This window comes from Onychostoma macrolepis, chromosome 25, assembly GCF_012432095.1.
Source record: "Onychostoma macrolepis isolate SWU-2019 chromosome 25, ASM1243209v1, whole genome shotgun sequence".
In the NCBI taxonomy this organism is placed as follows: domain Eukaryota; kingdom Metazoa; phylum Chordata; class Actinopteri; order Cypriniformes; family Cyprinidae; genus Onychostoma; species Onychostoma macrolepis.
The window spans coordinates 24,624,988-24,640,586 of NC_081179.1; the positions used below are offsets into that span (position 1 = coordinate 24,624,988).

At 35.9% G+C, this 15,599-nt stretch overlaps 1 protein-coding gene across 6 annotated transcripts in view; it reads left to right on the top strand.

Moving 5' to 3' along the window:
* Positions 1-889: 889 nt before the first annotated feature.
* The window catches only part of ldlrad3 (low density lipoprotein receptor class A domain containing 3), a 135,099-nt gene continuing 120,389 nt past the window's right edge, over positions 890-15,599 (top strand). For 3 of the 6 annotated variants that reach the window (XM_058766555.1, XM_058766553.1, XM_058766554.1), the window contains exon 1: positions 890-1,165. In XM_058766555.1, the coding sequence (XP_058622538.1) occupies positions 894-1,165 (272 nt within the window). In that variant the 5' untranslated portion in view covers positions 890-893. The remainder of the gene's footprint in view (positions 1,166-15,599) is intronic. The other 3 variants (XM_058766558.1, XM_058766556.1, XM_058766557.1) reach the window with 1 other exon arrangement.

Sequence of the window (15,599 nt, forward strand, 5' to 3'; positions counted from 1 at the left end):
AGTTATAATCAGTAATCTTAAATCATAAAATGTACTTCATTTATTTCAATTCAACAAAACCAGTAATTGTATAAGTTGAACTGACTAAACTTTTTTTTTTTTTTTTTTTTTTTCAGTACTGTATTTTAACCTGAATTTAGAAATATTGTTTCCCAACCATGTTCTTAGAGTTTGAAATTGTGTTGGTGTGCTTCCAATTAAACATGATTCAGCTCAGTTTCTTAGAGACTTGAAATGGATGTCAGATAAGTTGATGTTCAGAAGGAACAACAAAACGAAAGCAGCCTTGGCAAATGGTTCCTTTAATACATTTATATTGTAAGAGCAAGATCTCAAAGTTTTTTGTTTGTTTTTTTTCGGTTTTTTTCCCCCTTCCAAAATGTGATAATGATTTGCATATGCCAGCCAGTGCAAAAGACAGTACCGGCATATTTTTCCACTTCAAGCGCTGTTTGTTTAAATAGTTTTCCCTCCTGGTGGTTAAAGAATAAGTTCACAAGACCGTAAGCTAAGACGACACACACACACACACACACACACACACACACACACAGACACAGACACACACACACACACACACACACACACACACAACCTCGTTTTACAGGCACTGTAGGCTAAGGAGGCCGATCGGAAATCAAAAATTACTTTCTACACTGAGGGAGGGGGAAACAAACAAAACAAAAAAAAACTGTGTAGAATCAATTTTACTTAGCTAGTTACAAAGAGAAACAAGTAACGATTATGATAATTCGTTCATAATGATCCATTAAAGTAGAAAGTTATTTTAGAGAAAAACGAGGAAAAGACTGTTTTCAAGTAGTTATATTAGATGTACATTTAAACAAGTTTCTCCTTAAAAATCACAGCTCAGCATTTGCTGCTCCGTGACCATGTCTCCGCCTTTTCTGCTAACTCCATTCCAGCGTGTTTTTAACCTCCTCCCCTTTTCTTCTCTGATTCGGGGCTGTCCCAACAATAAGAGCCCACCTCTTGTAGCACAGCATTACGGACAGTCCGTGGAGGAGGAATACGCTAAAGGCTTTGGACACAGAAGCATTAGATTTGAACCGAGCTGTTGCCCCGCAGCGGGGGCTGATCAATCCGGGCAAGATGTGGGTTTGGTACTTTCTGCTCGGTTCGGGAACGCGCACGGGCTCGGTCGGTGAGTCGTTACGCCTTCATCCATTGTTTTTCTGAAGCTCCTTCTTTAGCGCCATTTGTGCAGCAGTTGTTATCGTGTTTCAGGAGTGCTCAGTCATTCGCAGCTGTTGCATTTTGCTTCAAAAGTACTTATGTAGCATAACTTTTGTAAGATGAAGTAACGGGATCGTGAAGCACACCGGCATTAACGTGCACGCGCCCCCCTCTTGGGGACTTTTTCTTTCCCCCTTTACACTATTAGTTATTTGAACCAAATGGAGTTTGTGGTTTACTGGGTGGACGTGCTTGAAGTGTGAGCCTGTGCAGCTAACACAATTCTAAATAAATAGCTCTTGCAATTCCCTATTTGCTGGATTTTTTCATAATATTACTAATTGGATTTATGTGTCAAGCCCATAATGGAATGTCTGTATCTGCTGAAGGTCACCTGAACAACAACCATTTAATGGTCAGATAAACAATGCTATAAGGATCTTTTCTATTGAAATTATTTTTGCATCAGAGAGTTATCATTATAAGAGCATTTATAACAATAGAGAAAAAAATATTTTGGATTGTGACAGTTTTGTGGTTAAATGTTAATAAGTTTCATAAAGAGGCCCAGTAATCGGTGTACATGCCTAAATTTATCAAGCAACATAAATTAAAATTATTTTATTGCAGTGTAAGGTTTTTAGTAGTCTGGCAGATCCAGATAACATTGAAACATAGCGTGTAATTGATTACTTTTTATTATTTTCTGATTAAAGCTGTTGTGTGTTCAGGACAGTTGGACAGCGCTACCATGAAAGTGATCAATAGCACAAGTTCATGCTCTTTATAGGCAAAACTCACCTTTTACATCTATGATTTCTCAATTTATGGCACCTTTTACACAGATTTTATGTGCATTTGATACACAGTATCCAGTTAAATTCATTGATCAATTAGCAGGAAGTGGCAGAGCTTTTAAACACACTGAGGGCATTTACATAAAATGTTTTCTGTTTTTAGTTGAAAACGGTATTATGCATTTTGGCCATTCATTTACACAACATTTTTTCAGGGTCCTAAAAAGCAAAGGTTTGAAAGTTCAAAACTCAAATTTGTGAAAATGGTGGCATTATGCACATGCATGCATCTATTTACAAGTGTTATGTTTGTGGTTTTTTTTTTTGTTAGTTTTTTCATGTAAGCTATAGCTTCTGACCTTTAAATCAAAACATACTCCATTATTTTATGACATCAATTACTGCTTTATTTAATCAGAAACAAAGTCTAAATGTTATGTGAATAGGCTATTTTACTTTTAATTTTATTAGAAGTAGGCCAACAGTGCCCCCTACGGAATTAAAACTCCTTACTGAGCGGGTGTTAGGAGCTGGAGTTAGGAGGCTGCCGCTGCACGTGCTATTACTGTTTACTCTATCACACACCGAGCATTCTCAGTTTAAATGCAGCGATCCAAAACAGTCAATCTAATCATCATTCAGGCAAAACTTTGCTTCAAGTATGAGGCACACTGCTGATGTGATCTAATCGCTAGCACACCCTGAGCACATGTGAGTAAATGTATTCCTCTTATCGGCACGACATATCGGTGTAATTTTTCATATCGGGCCCATGCCAATATTTACATTTAAAGCCATTATGCATCCCTAATGCATAATAATAATAATAATAATAATTTAGTTTAGATAAATTAAGAAATCTAAATTTCCCTTATCTTTTTTACATAAGAGGTCACTGTACAATAAAAACATACTTCCTTGTTAGTCCAAAAACATACATGATCACAAGACTACCTGCACAGTCATAGATCAATGCCTAACAACTCGCTTGTCGCCTCTTTGACTCAGCCACTGGTGTGGTAGTGAATATGGACATGAAGGGTACAGGAATGGACTTAAGCAATGAGTGAGGTAAGCAGCCGTTTAGGGCACCATGTGATTTGGAAAAACAGATTTGGCAAATGCTCCAGTGTGTATTTGTGTTTGTGTAGACACAATGTAAATAAAGAATCTCTACACTTTACAATGAATCTCTTGAGTATAACAGAAATTTGTGAGATTGCAATTATAAGGGGAGTGCAATAATAATAAAATTGGTTATTATATTGGTATATTATTCATTCCTAATGGTAATGAGTGAGGAAAGTAAACACATACTTTTGAGATTTATAGGCCTTGTTTTATCACGATTTTCATGAATATCTCATAGATAATGTGAAGGGGTAAATAAACTTCAAGCTATGCGCAAATAAAGGTTACAAAAGTAAATGAAAGCATACTGTAGTTGGTGTTTTGGGCCCCCAAATCACTAAGTCCGTCCCTGGCAGGGGGCCTGTGGAAAACGAGTTGGAATGGTGAGATAATTGAATTTGTGCACATAACAGACATCACTGCCATCAGCTACAGTGCTCAGTGTATCTTTTATGCAGTGCGAGTAGATCTAAATATAATACTATAATTAACTATTTTCACAATTACAATTACAATTATTATATATAAGCTGTAATAGTTAAAACGTAGTAAAATGTTTAAAAACAGTTCCACATGTAATATCCAAAAGTCAGCCAATCATAACAGTAGGCATTTACATTGTTTTTCGATTAATTGCAGAGCCCTACCATTAACACTTCAGTTTCGATTTCGATTTTGACCTCCAACGATTATGAAAATACAATAATCGAGATAAAATGATTATTGCACCCCATTCCGCCCCCTTTCCAGCAGTACGCTTTTACTCCTCCGTGAAAGCCCAATTTCACATGCAAATCAGTAAAATCATCAACTGTAGGTCAAACTGCACGCCTAAATGGTCAAATACACGCAACAAAGTGTCAAAATGCATCACTTAGTGATTATTCGCGTAAACTCTCATTGGTCATGTAATAAATAAACATCAACAGTTAAGAATGAAAATACGTGTGTAACAGTAAATTGGATCCATGCAGCTCTTAAAGTGACAGTGGGCTATATTCCTGCTGCGACTGTGTGCTTAATATTAATCAAACAACAAAAGACAAATTCAAAAAATGTTCTTGAGTGAAGGACTTTTGTAGCTTTAATAAGAAACAAAGATACCTGCCTCACAGTCACACTGACGGGCCATTAGGGGAGGGCCCTTTGTCTCTCAGGTGAGACTCACTTAATATTCATGGCCATTGCCACTCCCTCGCATATAGACCCTCGATCACAAAACATGTCTTGAAAATTTTAAATCAATATATTGTTTTCTGTGAATGAGTAAGCAGAATGATTTTCACATAATTTTGAAGTAAATATTCTAGCCTACAAGACTGATTACTCAAAAGTCTTATTCAGAACTATTTAGTGTGGGTTTTAAGGCCTTATTTCAGCTACATTTTTTCCCCCAAAACTTACTAACCACGCATAATATTTTTTTTTCTAAAAAATGCAAACATGTACATCCAACTTGGTCACATATTACTGTAGCACAGTTTGTGCTGAATACAAAAAAATTACATGTTGGTCAATAGTATGTTTTAAGTAGCTGAAATAAGCACAAATATCAGGGCATGTCAAAACATCTCAAGGGCCCCAAAATGAATAAATAAATATATATATATAAATGTAACCAAGTGTTTTTCAAGTGTAATATTTCTGTAAAGGCTAGGGACAGAAAAATGGACATTTCCATAGAATGACCCCTATATATTTTAGGCTATAAATATGAGGCTATGTTACAGCTCCCCTTTGAAGCTCTTGTGCTTTTCTCCTTTTCCATCTCTCCAATCCTATTCTGCTCACAGGTGATTGGAGACGAGTTTTGTTCCCACTTTTGTTGCAGTTTGCTAATTTTCATAAAACAGCTTCTGTTTTTGCTTTTCAGATAAAAGAGTGGTTTCAGTGTAATATGTTGCAGGCTCATTTATTGGTAATAAATAATTGATAAATAATATTAATATATCAATATATATATATATTGGGCTTGTTTTGGGCTTGTTTTTGAAGCTGCGGTTGCTTATTTGTCTCGCAAGAGTTGGCAACTGTGACACAGAGGCGGTTGTAACATCACAAACAACATGAGTTTCAGCAGAGCATACATGTTAAGGCTTTTACACAGCAGAAATAAACATGACAACAGCCACTATAGATTATATAAGATAATAAACGCACGATTACGATAGATATGGTCTGTATGTTATTTTTTTTTAGGTAAATGTGTACATCTGAAATGCTAATATGTGCAGCGATATAAAAGGCTATAAATAGCATATTTTAACAACAGTAAATTACCAAATTTCACACGTGATCACAAAAGGAAGTTATTACAAACACTCGATGGTGGTTTGAATTGAGTTCTGAGTAAAAGTGCACTATTAATCTCATAAAGTGTCTTATGTAACATGATGCTAATGTTAGCTCTAATGCAACTGCAGAACAGGTCCAATTCTTCTTCATAATGCATTTTGTCATACTACTTCACGTAAGGTCGCCAAGAAATGTTTTGTTGAATTTATTTAGAAATACTTTTGATATTAGTTGGGTAAATGTATACTGGGATTGAAGCTTGTGGCTTGGTAAACGTTTTATTGCCAGTTTAAAGGTTGATAATGGCTGAATAAAAACAAAAGAATAATGATAAAAGAATAATAAGGATTATGTCTCATACCTGGCGGACGTGTGAAAGGTTCTGTTTCCTTAAACTAGTTTGTCATGCATTTCTTTTTCAACACATTTACTGGTAAATCCTATTATTTTAAATTTGTGATTAATCATGATTAATCACAGTCCAAAACTTTAATTTTTTAATCGATTGACAGCACTAAAATATAATTAAACATTGCGTCTTCAGAGTTGCTATTTTGGCTTTATATATGATCAGACACTTGCACTTAATTTCTTAAAATCATACTCAAATGGAGTTAACAAGGTTTTCGATGACCGATTGGCAGAGATCTGTGTTTTTTCCATCATTAGAACGGCCGCATCTGAGCATCACGTTTTCATTAGTTTGCAGTTTTAAAGTTTATTGTAGCTATATGGGCACTCAGTTTTTCTTGTTGTTAAATACATTTGACCAAAATCTCACGATATAAAAGACGAACCACTATGCACAGGATATTTAAAACGTACAAAAGTGTATTGGCTACAACTAGACAGCAAATGCTAAGACAGACTGCTCTTTAAACAGACAAAAACATTAGCCCTTATAGACAGCGTTTCTTGAGTAAAGGAAACGCTGCTCTTATTCAAACATCAGTTATTTACCCTTGCATTGTGAAGAAGTCTTCAAACTGCGCTGCGCTTCATTCTGAATGGAGATGGGGTGGAGTTATGAGGTTTGACTGACAATTTGAGGATCCAATGGCGTTACGAGGTTTAGTCACAAGCTCTTTTGAATGCTTTTCATTGGTTAAATATTTGTAAACCCCACAAACAGACATAACGATGATCAATAGCACTGATTTAAAATAATAATAACTAAATATAATAGAGATATGGAAGTTTTAGATAATTTTCCACGACACACCCGACAACCTGTCACGGCACAGTGGTTGGGAAACACTGATCTAAGCAGCTTTATCGCTACTTTATCAGATAAAATGAAAATGCCATCAAAACTATATTTAGGCTCCCTTCAGAGATACATTCATATAAATCACAATCGTTTTGATTTTGAAATTTGCAGTGCTCATGTTTATTCAACGAAGTCAAACGCCACAAATAAATCAACGTATTACACACTAGTGTAATATGTATATCGAAATATCGGAAATGTATTTAAAAATCATATCACCGATATTGAAAATATATATATCGTGATACATATTGATATCAAATTATTTTCCAGTCCTAATCAAATGTAAAATAAAACAGCATAATCTTCACTGTAAGAATTAAACTTTAAGAGAGAATGTGAGGAGATTGAAAAAAAGGGTTTTTTAAATTATTTGTATTTTATTTACAACACAGTATAATCAAAACATACATAATGAAGGTCAAAGACACATTATTGTGGACACTGATCTAACCACAGAGATGTGAACTGACTTTGAGTCATTCCTGCAACAGATTCTGTTCAACAAGTGAAACAAGTAAATCATACCTGATATTTACGTGTGTTATTTAAGTGTTTCTACTTCTTTCCATGGATTCAAGAAGAAAGAAAAACATAATCAGTAGAAAAGGAGCTTGTTTTAACATAGAATATCAGTGTAGTTGAAAATCTGATGTTGGTACAGCGCTCTCAGAGGAAAACAGTTTGAAGAGACATCAGGATACATCTGGTGCTGGTATCTGATTCAATAAAATACAAACAACCAAAAAAAAAAAAAAAACATTTGTGATGTTAATATCAGGAACATCTGTATATATATAGGTTTTGTAGCCATAGACTCACACATGCTTTGTACTATCATAAAAAAGAGAAAGAAATCTTATATCTGAGAAACTAATTATTATTGTTTAGCACGTTATTATAATCTATTTCTGAGCAGAGTAGGCTATTATAATAATAATAATAAACATGTACTAAACATACTTAGACTCGTAGCATTCATCATGTTACAGTGTACACTCATATTACTTTTATTGTTTTATATAGAGCATGAAAACATCATCACGCCGTAAGAAATTTAAATACAGTGAATTGCCCCTCATATTAAAAATGTTTTACACGATTTCAAACATTGTAGTGAGGAATTATAGTTTGGGAAAAACCCAACTATGATTTTGTAGTAGCCTATGACATAATTCTGTAGCCACAGACTCAAGCAAGCTTTTTACAATAAAAGGATGTACTTTGTACTATAAAAAATGATATTTTATATCTGAGAAACTAATTATTATTGTTTAGCACGCTATTAAAATATATTTGTGAACAGAGTATTAATAATAAACATGGTCTACACATTCTTAGACGCGTAGCATTCATCATGTTGTGTCGTTTGGGAAAAACCCAACTAACTGTTAGTAAATCTGTTCAAGTTTATGTCACAATAAAACGGTAACTAATGCAAAAAAGAAACATTACTTACTCATCAAATTGATCTCCAGTACTGGATGAAATCGTGTTCTTCTTTCGAGGGAAATCCTGCTTTTACTCGGCGCGTCTTCCAGAAGCAATGAATCTCCTCACTCTTTGTTTGTGTTGGGCTTTTGCACGGCGCGCACGTCCCACGCGGCTATTTACATATGAACAGCGCAAGGATCACATTAGAGATAATGAGTCAGACGGGACAGACTGAACATTGTGTTGGTTTCATACGGATTACTTCATCACAGAATGTTTGTTTTTGATAGGAAATATAAAATTTTCATTTTAAAGTAGACACTTCAAGCTTTATATAGGCATAACTCCCATGTCTCTGTGTTGAGTATTTGCTGAGTTACAGTTCATTTTAGTGACGCGTTTCTAAAAACAGTTCGCGGAGACGGAGAAGACAGAGAGCACACCCTGTTTGTTGTCTTATTTTTCCAAAAGCAAAAAGTTGTGTTGTTATTGTGAGTGTACACAAAAAAAGTAGACACTTAACAGTTTCGATTGATGTATAACACTTATTTGTGTGACCAAAATCAACAGAGTATTTTTAGTGTCTTTTGCACTGATCTTAAAAAAAACGAGTTGGTCTCGCCGGCGAGACAGCCGAGCCAGAGATATATTTATTTATTTATTTTTATTTTTTTTTAAATGGAACAATATTTGAACAATTACACCTTCTCGAGTCATCAATGTGGCAATATTTGTTTTTAATTAATTATAAAGAATTCCAAGCACCACAAAACTGCTCGTCCCCACAGCCATGTACAGAGGGAAAGTGCTTTATTTAGATGTCAAAAACAGGTTTTTCTTCCATTTAAAATAAAATAATGTATACATAACTATCAAATAAATGACATTAAAAAAACTAAACAAAATGCCACATAAATATTATAAAAAATATAAAATATTACATTCAATTATATATTTAATAAGAAAATATTATATAATATTATAAAAAAGATTTAAAAAAAAAATCATTAAGCTGTCATTTATTAGTGAAGTCAAAAGGTAATCTAATAATGTGGTCTAAATTTAAATGTTAAAAAAGAAATAAATTTTAAGACATCTTGCCATACCAGGCTATTCAAAGTTGTATTTACTCAGTATTAGGTTTAACTACTTGTTTTCTTTTTATTACAAAGAAAGTCATCCCACTTTTCTCCAGTGAGGGGAACATGTGGCAAATTACGCTACGGCACTTATATTATTGCTCTGGTTGGCTATTAACTGCGAGCTTACAGAGTGTCAATCAATGCACTGGAGAATATGGCGAACATAAATAAAGAAACAAAGTTGCTTGTCAGATTTCCCTAACAAGCAAACATATTTTTTAAAATAAGCCCAAAAAACCACAACCCGCAACCAGGGATTTTTTTCCCGCAACTTTATAAAAAAAGAAGCCCAAAGTCGCATATAATACGCGGACTTGGCAACTGTGCTCTCTGTTCTTAAGTTGCCAGGGATACATTCCAAGTATAATACACATTAGTAAAAGGATCTATTTTTATTTTTATTTGTCTATATACACTTTGGGCGGTCGCGGTACATTATAAAAGTAGCCCAAAAAACTGCAAACCACGGCCTGCGACTGTATTTTCAAAATAGCCCACTTGTGCCGCTGCCCTGGTAACACTGGTTCGCTGTACCCTCATCACACAAATTATAGATAACCTTCCGCGCTGCGATGACGGCAAACCTTATCAAACGATTAATCTGCGTTAAAAAATATTAACACGTAAAATTGTTTTGATTAATCGCATGCGTTAACACGTTAACGTTGACACCCCTAATATATATATATACAGGTGCTGGTCATATAATTAGAATATCATCAAAAAGTTGATTTATTTCACTAATTCCATTCAAAAAGTGAAACTTGTATATTATATTCATTCATTACACACAGACTGATATATTTCAAATGTTTATTTCTTTTAATTTTGATGATTAGAGCTTACAGCTCATGAAAGTCAAAAATCAGTATCTCAAAATATTAGAATATTACTTAAGACCAATACAAAGAAAGGTATGAAAGTATGAAAATGAAAAGTATGAGCATGTACAGCACTCAATACTTAGTTGGGGCTCCTTTTGCCTGAATTACTGCAGCAATGCGGCGTGGCATGGAGTCGATCAGTCTGTGGCACTGCTCAGGTGTTATGAGAGCCCAGGTTGCTCTGATAGTGGCCTTCAGCTCATCTGCATTGTTGGGTCTGGTGTCTCTCATCTTCCTCTTGACAATACCCCGCAGATTCTCTATGGGGTTCAGGTCAGGTGAGTTTGCTGGCCAATCAAGCACAGTAACACTATGGTCATTGAACCAGCTTTTGGTACCTTTGGCAGTGTGGGCAGGTGCCAAGTCCTGCTGGAAAATGAAATCAGCATCTCCATAAAGCTTGTCAACAGAAGGAAGCATGAAGTGCTCTAAAATTTCCTGGTAGATGGCTGCGTTGACTGTGGACATCAGAAAACACAGTGGACCAACACCAGCAGATGACATGGCAGCTCAAATCATCACTGACTGTGGAAACTTCACACTGGACTTCAAGCAACATGGATTTTGTGCCTCTCCACTCTTCCTTCAGACTCTGGGACCTTGATTTCCAAATGAAATGTAAAATTTACTTTCATCTGAAAAGAGGACTTTGGAACCCTGAGCAACAGTCCAGTTCTTTTTCTCCACAGCCAAGGTAAGATGCTTCTGACGTTGTCTCTGGTTCAGAAGTGACTTGGTAGCCCTTTTCCTGAAGACGTCTGAGTGTGGTGACTCTTGATGCACTGACTCCAGCTTCAGTTCTCTCCTTGTGAAGCTCTCCCAAGTGTTTGAATCGGCTTTGCTTGACTGTATTCCCAAGCTTGCGGTCATCCCTGTTGCTTGTGCACCTTTTCCTACCCAAATTCTTCCTTCCAGTCAACTTTGCATTTAATATGCTTTGATACAGCACTCTGTAAACAGCCACACCTTTCAGTAATGACCTTCTGTGACTTACCCTCTTTGTGGAGGGTGTCAATGTTCGTCTTCTGGATCATTGCCAAGTCAGCAGTCTTCCCCATTATTGTGGTTTCAAAGAACAAGAGATACCCAGAATTTATACTGTAGGGATGGTCATTTATTCAAACTCAAATGTAAATATTCTAATATTTTGAGATACTGATTTTTGACTTTCATGAGCTGTAAGCTCTAATCATCAAAATTAAAAGAAATAAACATTTGAAATATATCAGTCTGTGTGTAATGAATGAATATAATATACAAGTTTCACTTTTTGAATGGAGTTAGTGAAATAAATCAACTTTTTGATGATATTCTAATTATATGACCAGCACCTGTGTGTATATATATATATATATATATATATATATATATATATAATATATATATTTCAACAATGCTTAGTGGTGTGCCATGGGATTTTTTTACATATCAAAACTGTGCTGCGGCAGAAAAAAGGTTGGGAAACACTGGCTTAGATTACAGCCATTATTGGGGAAACCGCTAGTCCTACTGCTCTCAAAGCACCTCCTACTGGCAGAGAAATTATAGAAATGAATACTTTTATTTAGCAAGGATACTTTAAATTGATCAGAAGTGATGATAAAGTCATTTATAATGTTACAAAATATTTCTATTTCAGATAGATGCTGTTCTTCTAAACTTTCTATTCATCAAAGAAACCTGGAAAAAATTCTACTCCGCTGTTTTCGACATAATAATAAATGTTTTTTGAGCAGCATTTATTTGTGCTGTTCCCCCCCCCCCCCCAATGTAGATGTAGAGCCCCCCCCAGCTCTACATTTGATTATTCATTTCTGTTAACTGAATACTTGTATGTAACTTTTTCTGTTCAAAATTTGAAAAATGTATATAATGAGCGAGTACATAATGAATTCATCTTCCAAACTGTGTTTTTGTCTTATCCCGAATCACTACGGTACATTTACTGTATAATAAGTGCTTATATTTGGACTATTGTAGCCTGGTCGTGTCGTCACCTCTGTGGAGTAACACATGCCTGCGTGAATCGCCATAGACATAAATTTGGAGAAGTAGCTCCAGTTAGAATGCTCTTCTGTGGGATGCATGCAGTTCTGTTTATTAACTGCTAGAGCAGTGGTTCCCAACCTGGGGGGCGCGCCAGAGTTCACAGCGGGGCGCGGGAGCAGATATACTTTGAGGTAGGGCTGGGCGATAAAATGATAACTATAATTATAGTGATATAATTTTCCGCGATAAAACAAGTTTGATAAACATTCAATGTAATGTTTATGTGGGAAAAGCGCTACTCATTTGAACCGCACCACACGGACCCTATCCGTTCGGTTCAAGCAGCAGCGCAGCGCAGAGCGAGCTGACTAGAGCAAATGTGTTTACTCACCAATCACGCAAACACTAAACAGCGCTGTGAGATCCAGTGAGAAGCACTTGAATTCAGCGAAGAACACAAATGACTGGTTTAAACTAATATCAGTCGATATCAGTCAACTGATATAAGCTAGTTTAAATCCAGATAAAACAGCACTGACAAACAGCAGAAAACACTGTGTGCAACGATACAGTCAGAAGGCTTTTCAGTCTACAAATCGCCATCGTTTACCAGGGATTTACTGAAGTAACATTAACTGCACCATGGTATTGTGGCAGAAATGTGGGGTATTCATATCAAATTTATTATATTAATGTAGACGTGTATTAAAGGAGTACTGGAATGTAATTACACTATATTTGTGATTAAGCTATAGGCTAGTGTTTGTGCATTTATAATAAATGTATTTAGACTACTGTTTTATACGGTGGCCGGGAAGTGCAAAACAACATTACAAAGTGTGAAACACTTTTACGAAGCTCGAGACAAATTTACATTTTGGAAAACATTTTTACCAATCATAAAACACAATTACATGGGAAAAACACTTTTACCAAGGACGAAACAAATTAACATTTTAGAAAACAAATTAACAAGACGCAAAACACTTTTACCAGTCCCGAAACAAATTTACAATGACAGATTCTTCACGGAAAGGGAATGTACCACACACCGGAAGTGACGCGGTGCTCCACGCACGGATTCACTGGTTCAACACCAGCGCTGCATCGGACCACGTAAAAAGAGTGACTCCGATGCAGTTATATTTGTATATAAATGTATACTTTCAATGGAGCACCTAACCCACCCCTACCCTAAACTTACCCACTTCTGAACAATATAAAACACACAGGCAAATATAAGTGCAGTCACGGGTATTTATTGCAAAAACTGTCCATAAACGAGCAGTATAAAAGCATTACAAACAAGTCATGTTGCATTCCAAGTCTTCTGAAGCCATACAAAGTCTTTATGCGAAGAAGAGAGTAAAACACAAGGTTTTAATCGCTGAAAATGATCCCGCTCCGTTAACGTGCTCACATCTCATTCAAAAAGATACTCCCGGGCCGTAGCATGACGCAATCGGTCACGAGACACGCAAGAGCCAATGGTATTTCACAACTAAAGCTGACGTAAAGCTTCTGGCGGCATCTTTTGAATTTACGCACAGACTGCAGCACATAGCGGACGGAGACGGCGATCACGTCTATTCCTCTCACAAATCAATCGTTTTGCCTCGGAAGACTTGGAATATTAATACTTTTTGAATAAATTATGACGGTAGTTGTGTCTGTCTGTTATATGGAAGGTTTAGGGGCAGGGGTTGGGTTACGTGCTCATAAATGTGTAAATAATGTAATATAAATAAAACTGTTTTGACTGTTTACATTGAAAAATCACACCCCAACATATATGCTATAATGGCAATGTTACGACCCAATATATAATTTGCAACCTGGTCTCACAGAATTCCGTGTAATGGATCCGTGCGTAGAGCACGGCTGATGACTGTCATTGGTATCACTTCTGTGAGCCCATCACGGGGTTTTCGGCGATTCCGTGATGCCACCACAGATTCAGGGGTTAAGAGTCCGTGGTTATTACACGGAATTCTGTGAGATCAGGTTGCTTTTAAGAGTCCTCAAGCTGATGTTTACACCGTGTAGACTTGACATCATGTCCACGATTACAGCGTACGAGTGACCCTCGTTAAAATATTGAGCACACTGATGCAGTATTTCTGATGTTTCCGTCTGGTCCGCGTCCTTTAGAAACTCCAAACACCGACCACACGTAAAGCTTAAAAAAATGAAGCTGCTCATGTGTTTGCCACAAAACGGGCAAAACATCCCTCGGACGCAGTCCATGTTCGGTCACCATAGACTTTATTTACTCCATTTACTCCACAACCACAACACAAATTTACCGCGCTCACCAACAACAACACCCTTCACCGCGTCACTTCCGGTGTGTGGTACATTCCCTTTCCGTGAAGAATCTGTCATTGTAAATTTGTTTTGGGACTGGTAAAAGTGTTTTGCGTCTTGTTAATTTGTTTTCTAAAATGTTAATTTGTTTTCTAAAATGTAAATTTGTTTCGTCCTTGGTAAAAGTGTTTTTCCCATGTAATTGTGTTTTATGATTGGTAAAAATGTTTTCCAAAATGTAAATTTGTCTCGAGCTTCGTAAAAGTGTTTCACACTTTGTAATGTTGTTTTGCACTTCCCGGCCACCGTAGTTTTACATATAAATAGGCTACCTAGAAACCATATAGTTGCATTTTTACCACAATATTGAGGTGCTATATGTGTGGTTTTAACTCTGGTTATCATGATGTAAATGTATGCTACTATGGAAGAACAATGGTTAATTTAAATAAAACTCAAACAGTCAGAAAAATAAAATTTCACATATAAAAAAAGTTATTTTTTGTCTGTTGCAATTTTACAGATGTTACTGATTTTGATAATGAACATAAATTTACATCTGCATCCTAAATCAAACTACTGTCAACTTAATGTCAAATGTGCATTTCTAAGAGACAAAAAAAAATAATATTATTATTATTGCATATATATATATATATATATATATACAGGTGCATCTCAATAAATTAGAATGTCATGGAAAAGTTCATTTATTTCAGTAATTCAAATCAAATTGTGAAACTCGTGTATTAAATGGTGGTGGTTGAGGAGAGACCCCCCACATGATTGTAAAGTGCTTTGGGTGTACGGCAATACACAATAAAAGCGCTATATAAATGCATCATTCATTCATTCATTCATTAAATAAATTCAGTGCACACAGACTGAAGTAGTTTAAGTCTTTGGTTCTTTTAATTGTGATGATTTTGGCTCACATTTAACAAAAACCCACCAATTCACTATCTCAACAAATTAGAATATGGTGACATGCCAATCAGCTAATCGACTCAAAACACCTGCAAAGGTTTCCTGAGCCTTCAAAATGGTCTCAAAATGGTCTTTGGTTCACTAGGCTACACAATCATGGGGAAGACTGCTGATCTGACAGTTGTCCAGAAGACAATCATTGACACCCTTCAAATAGAGGGTAAGC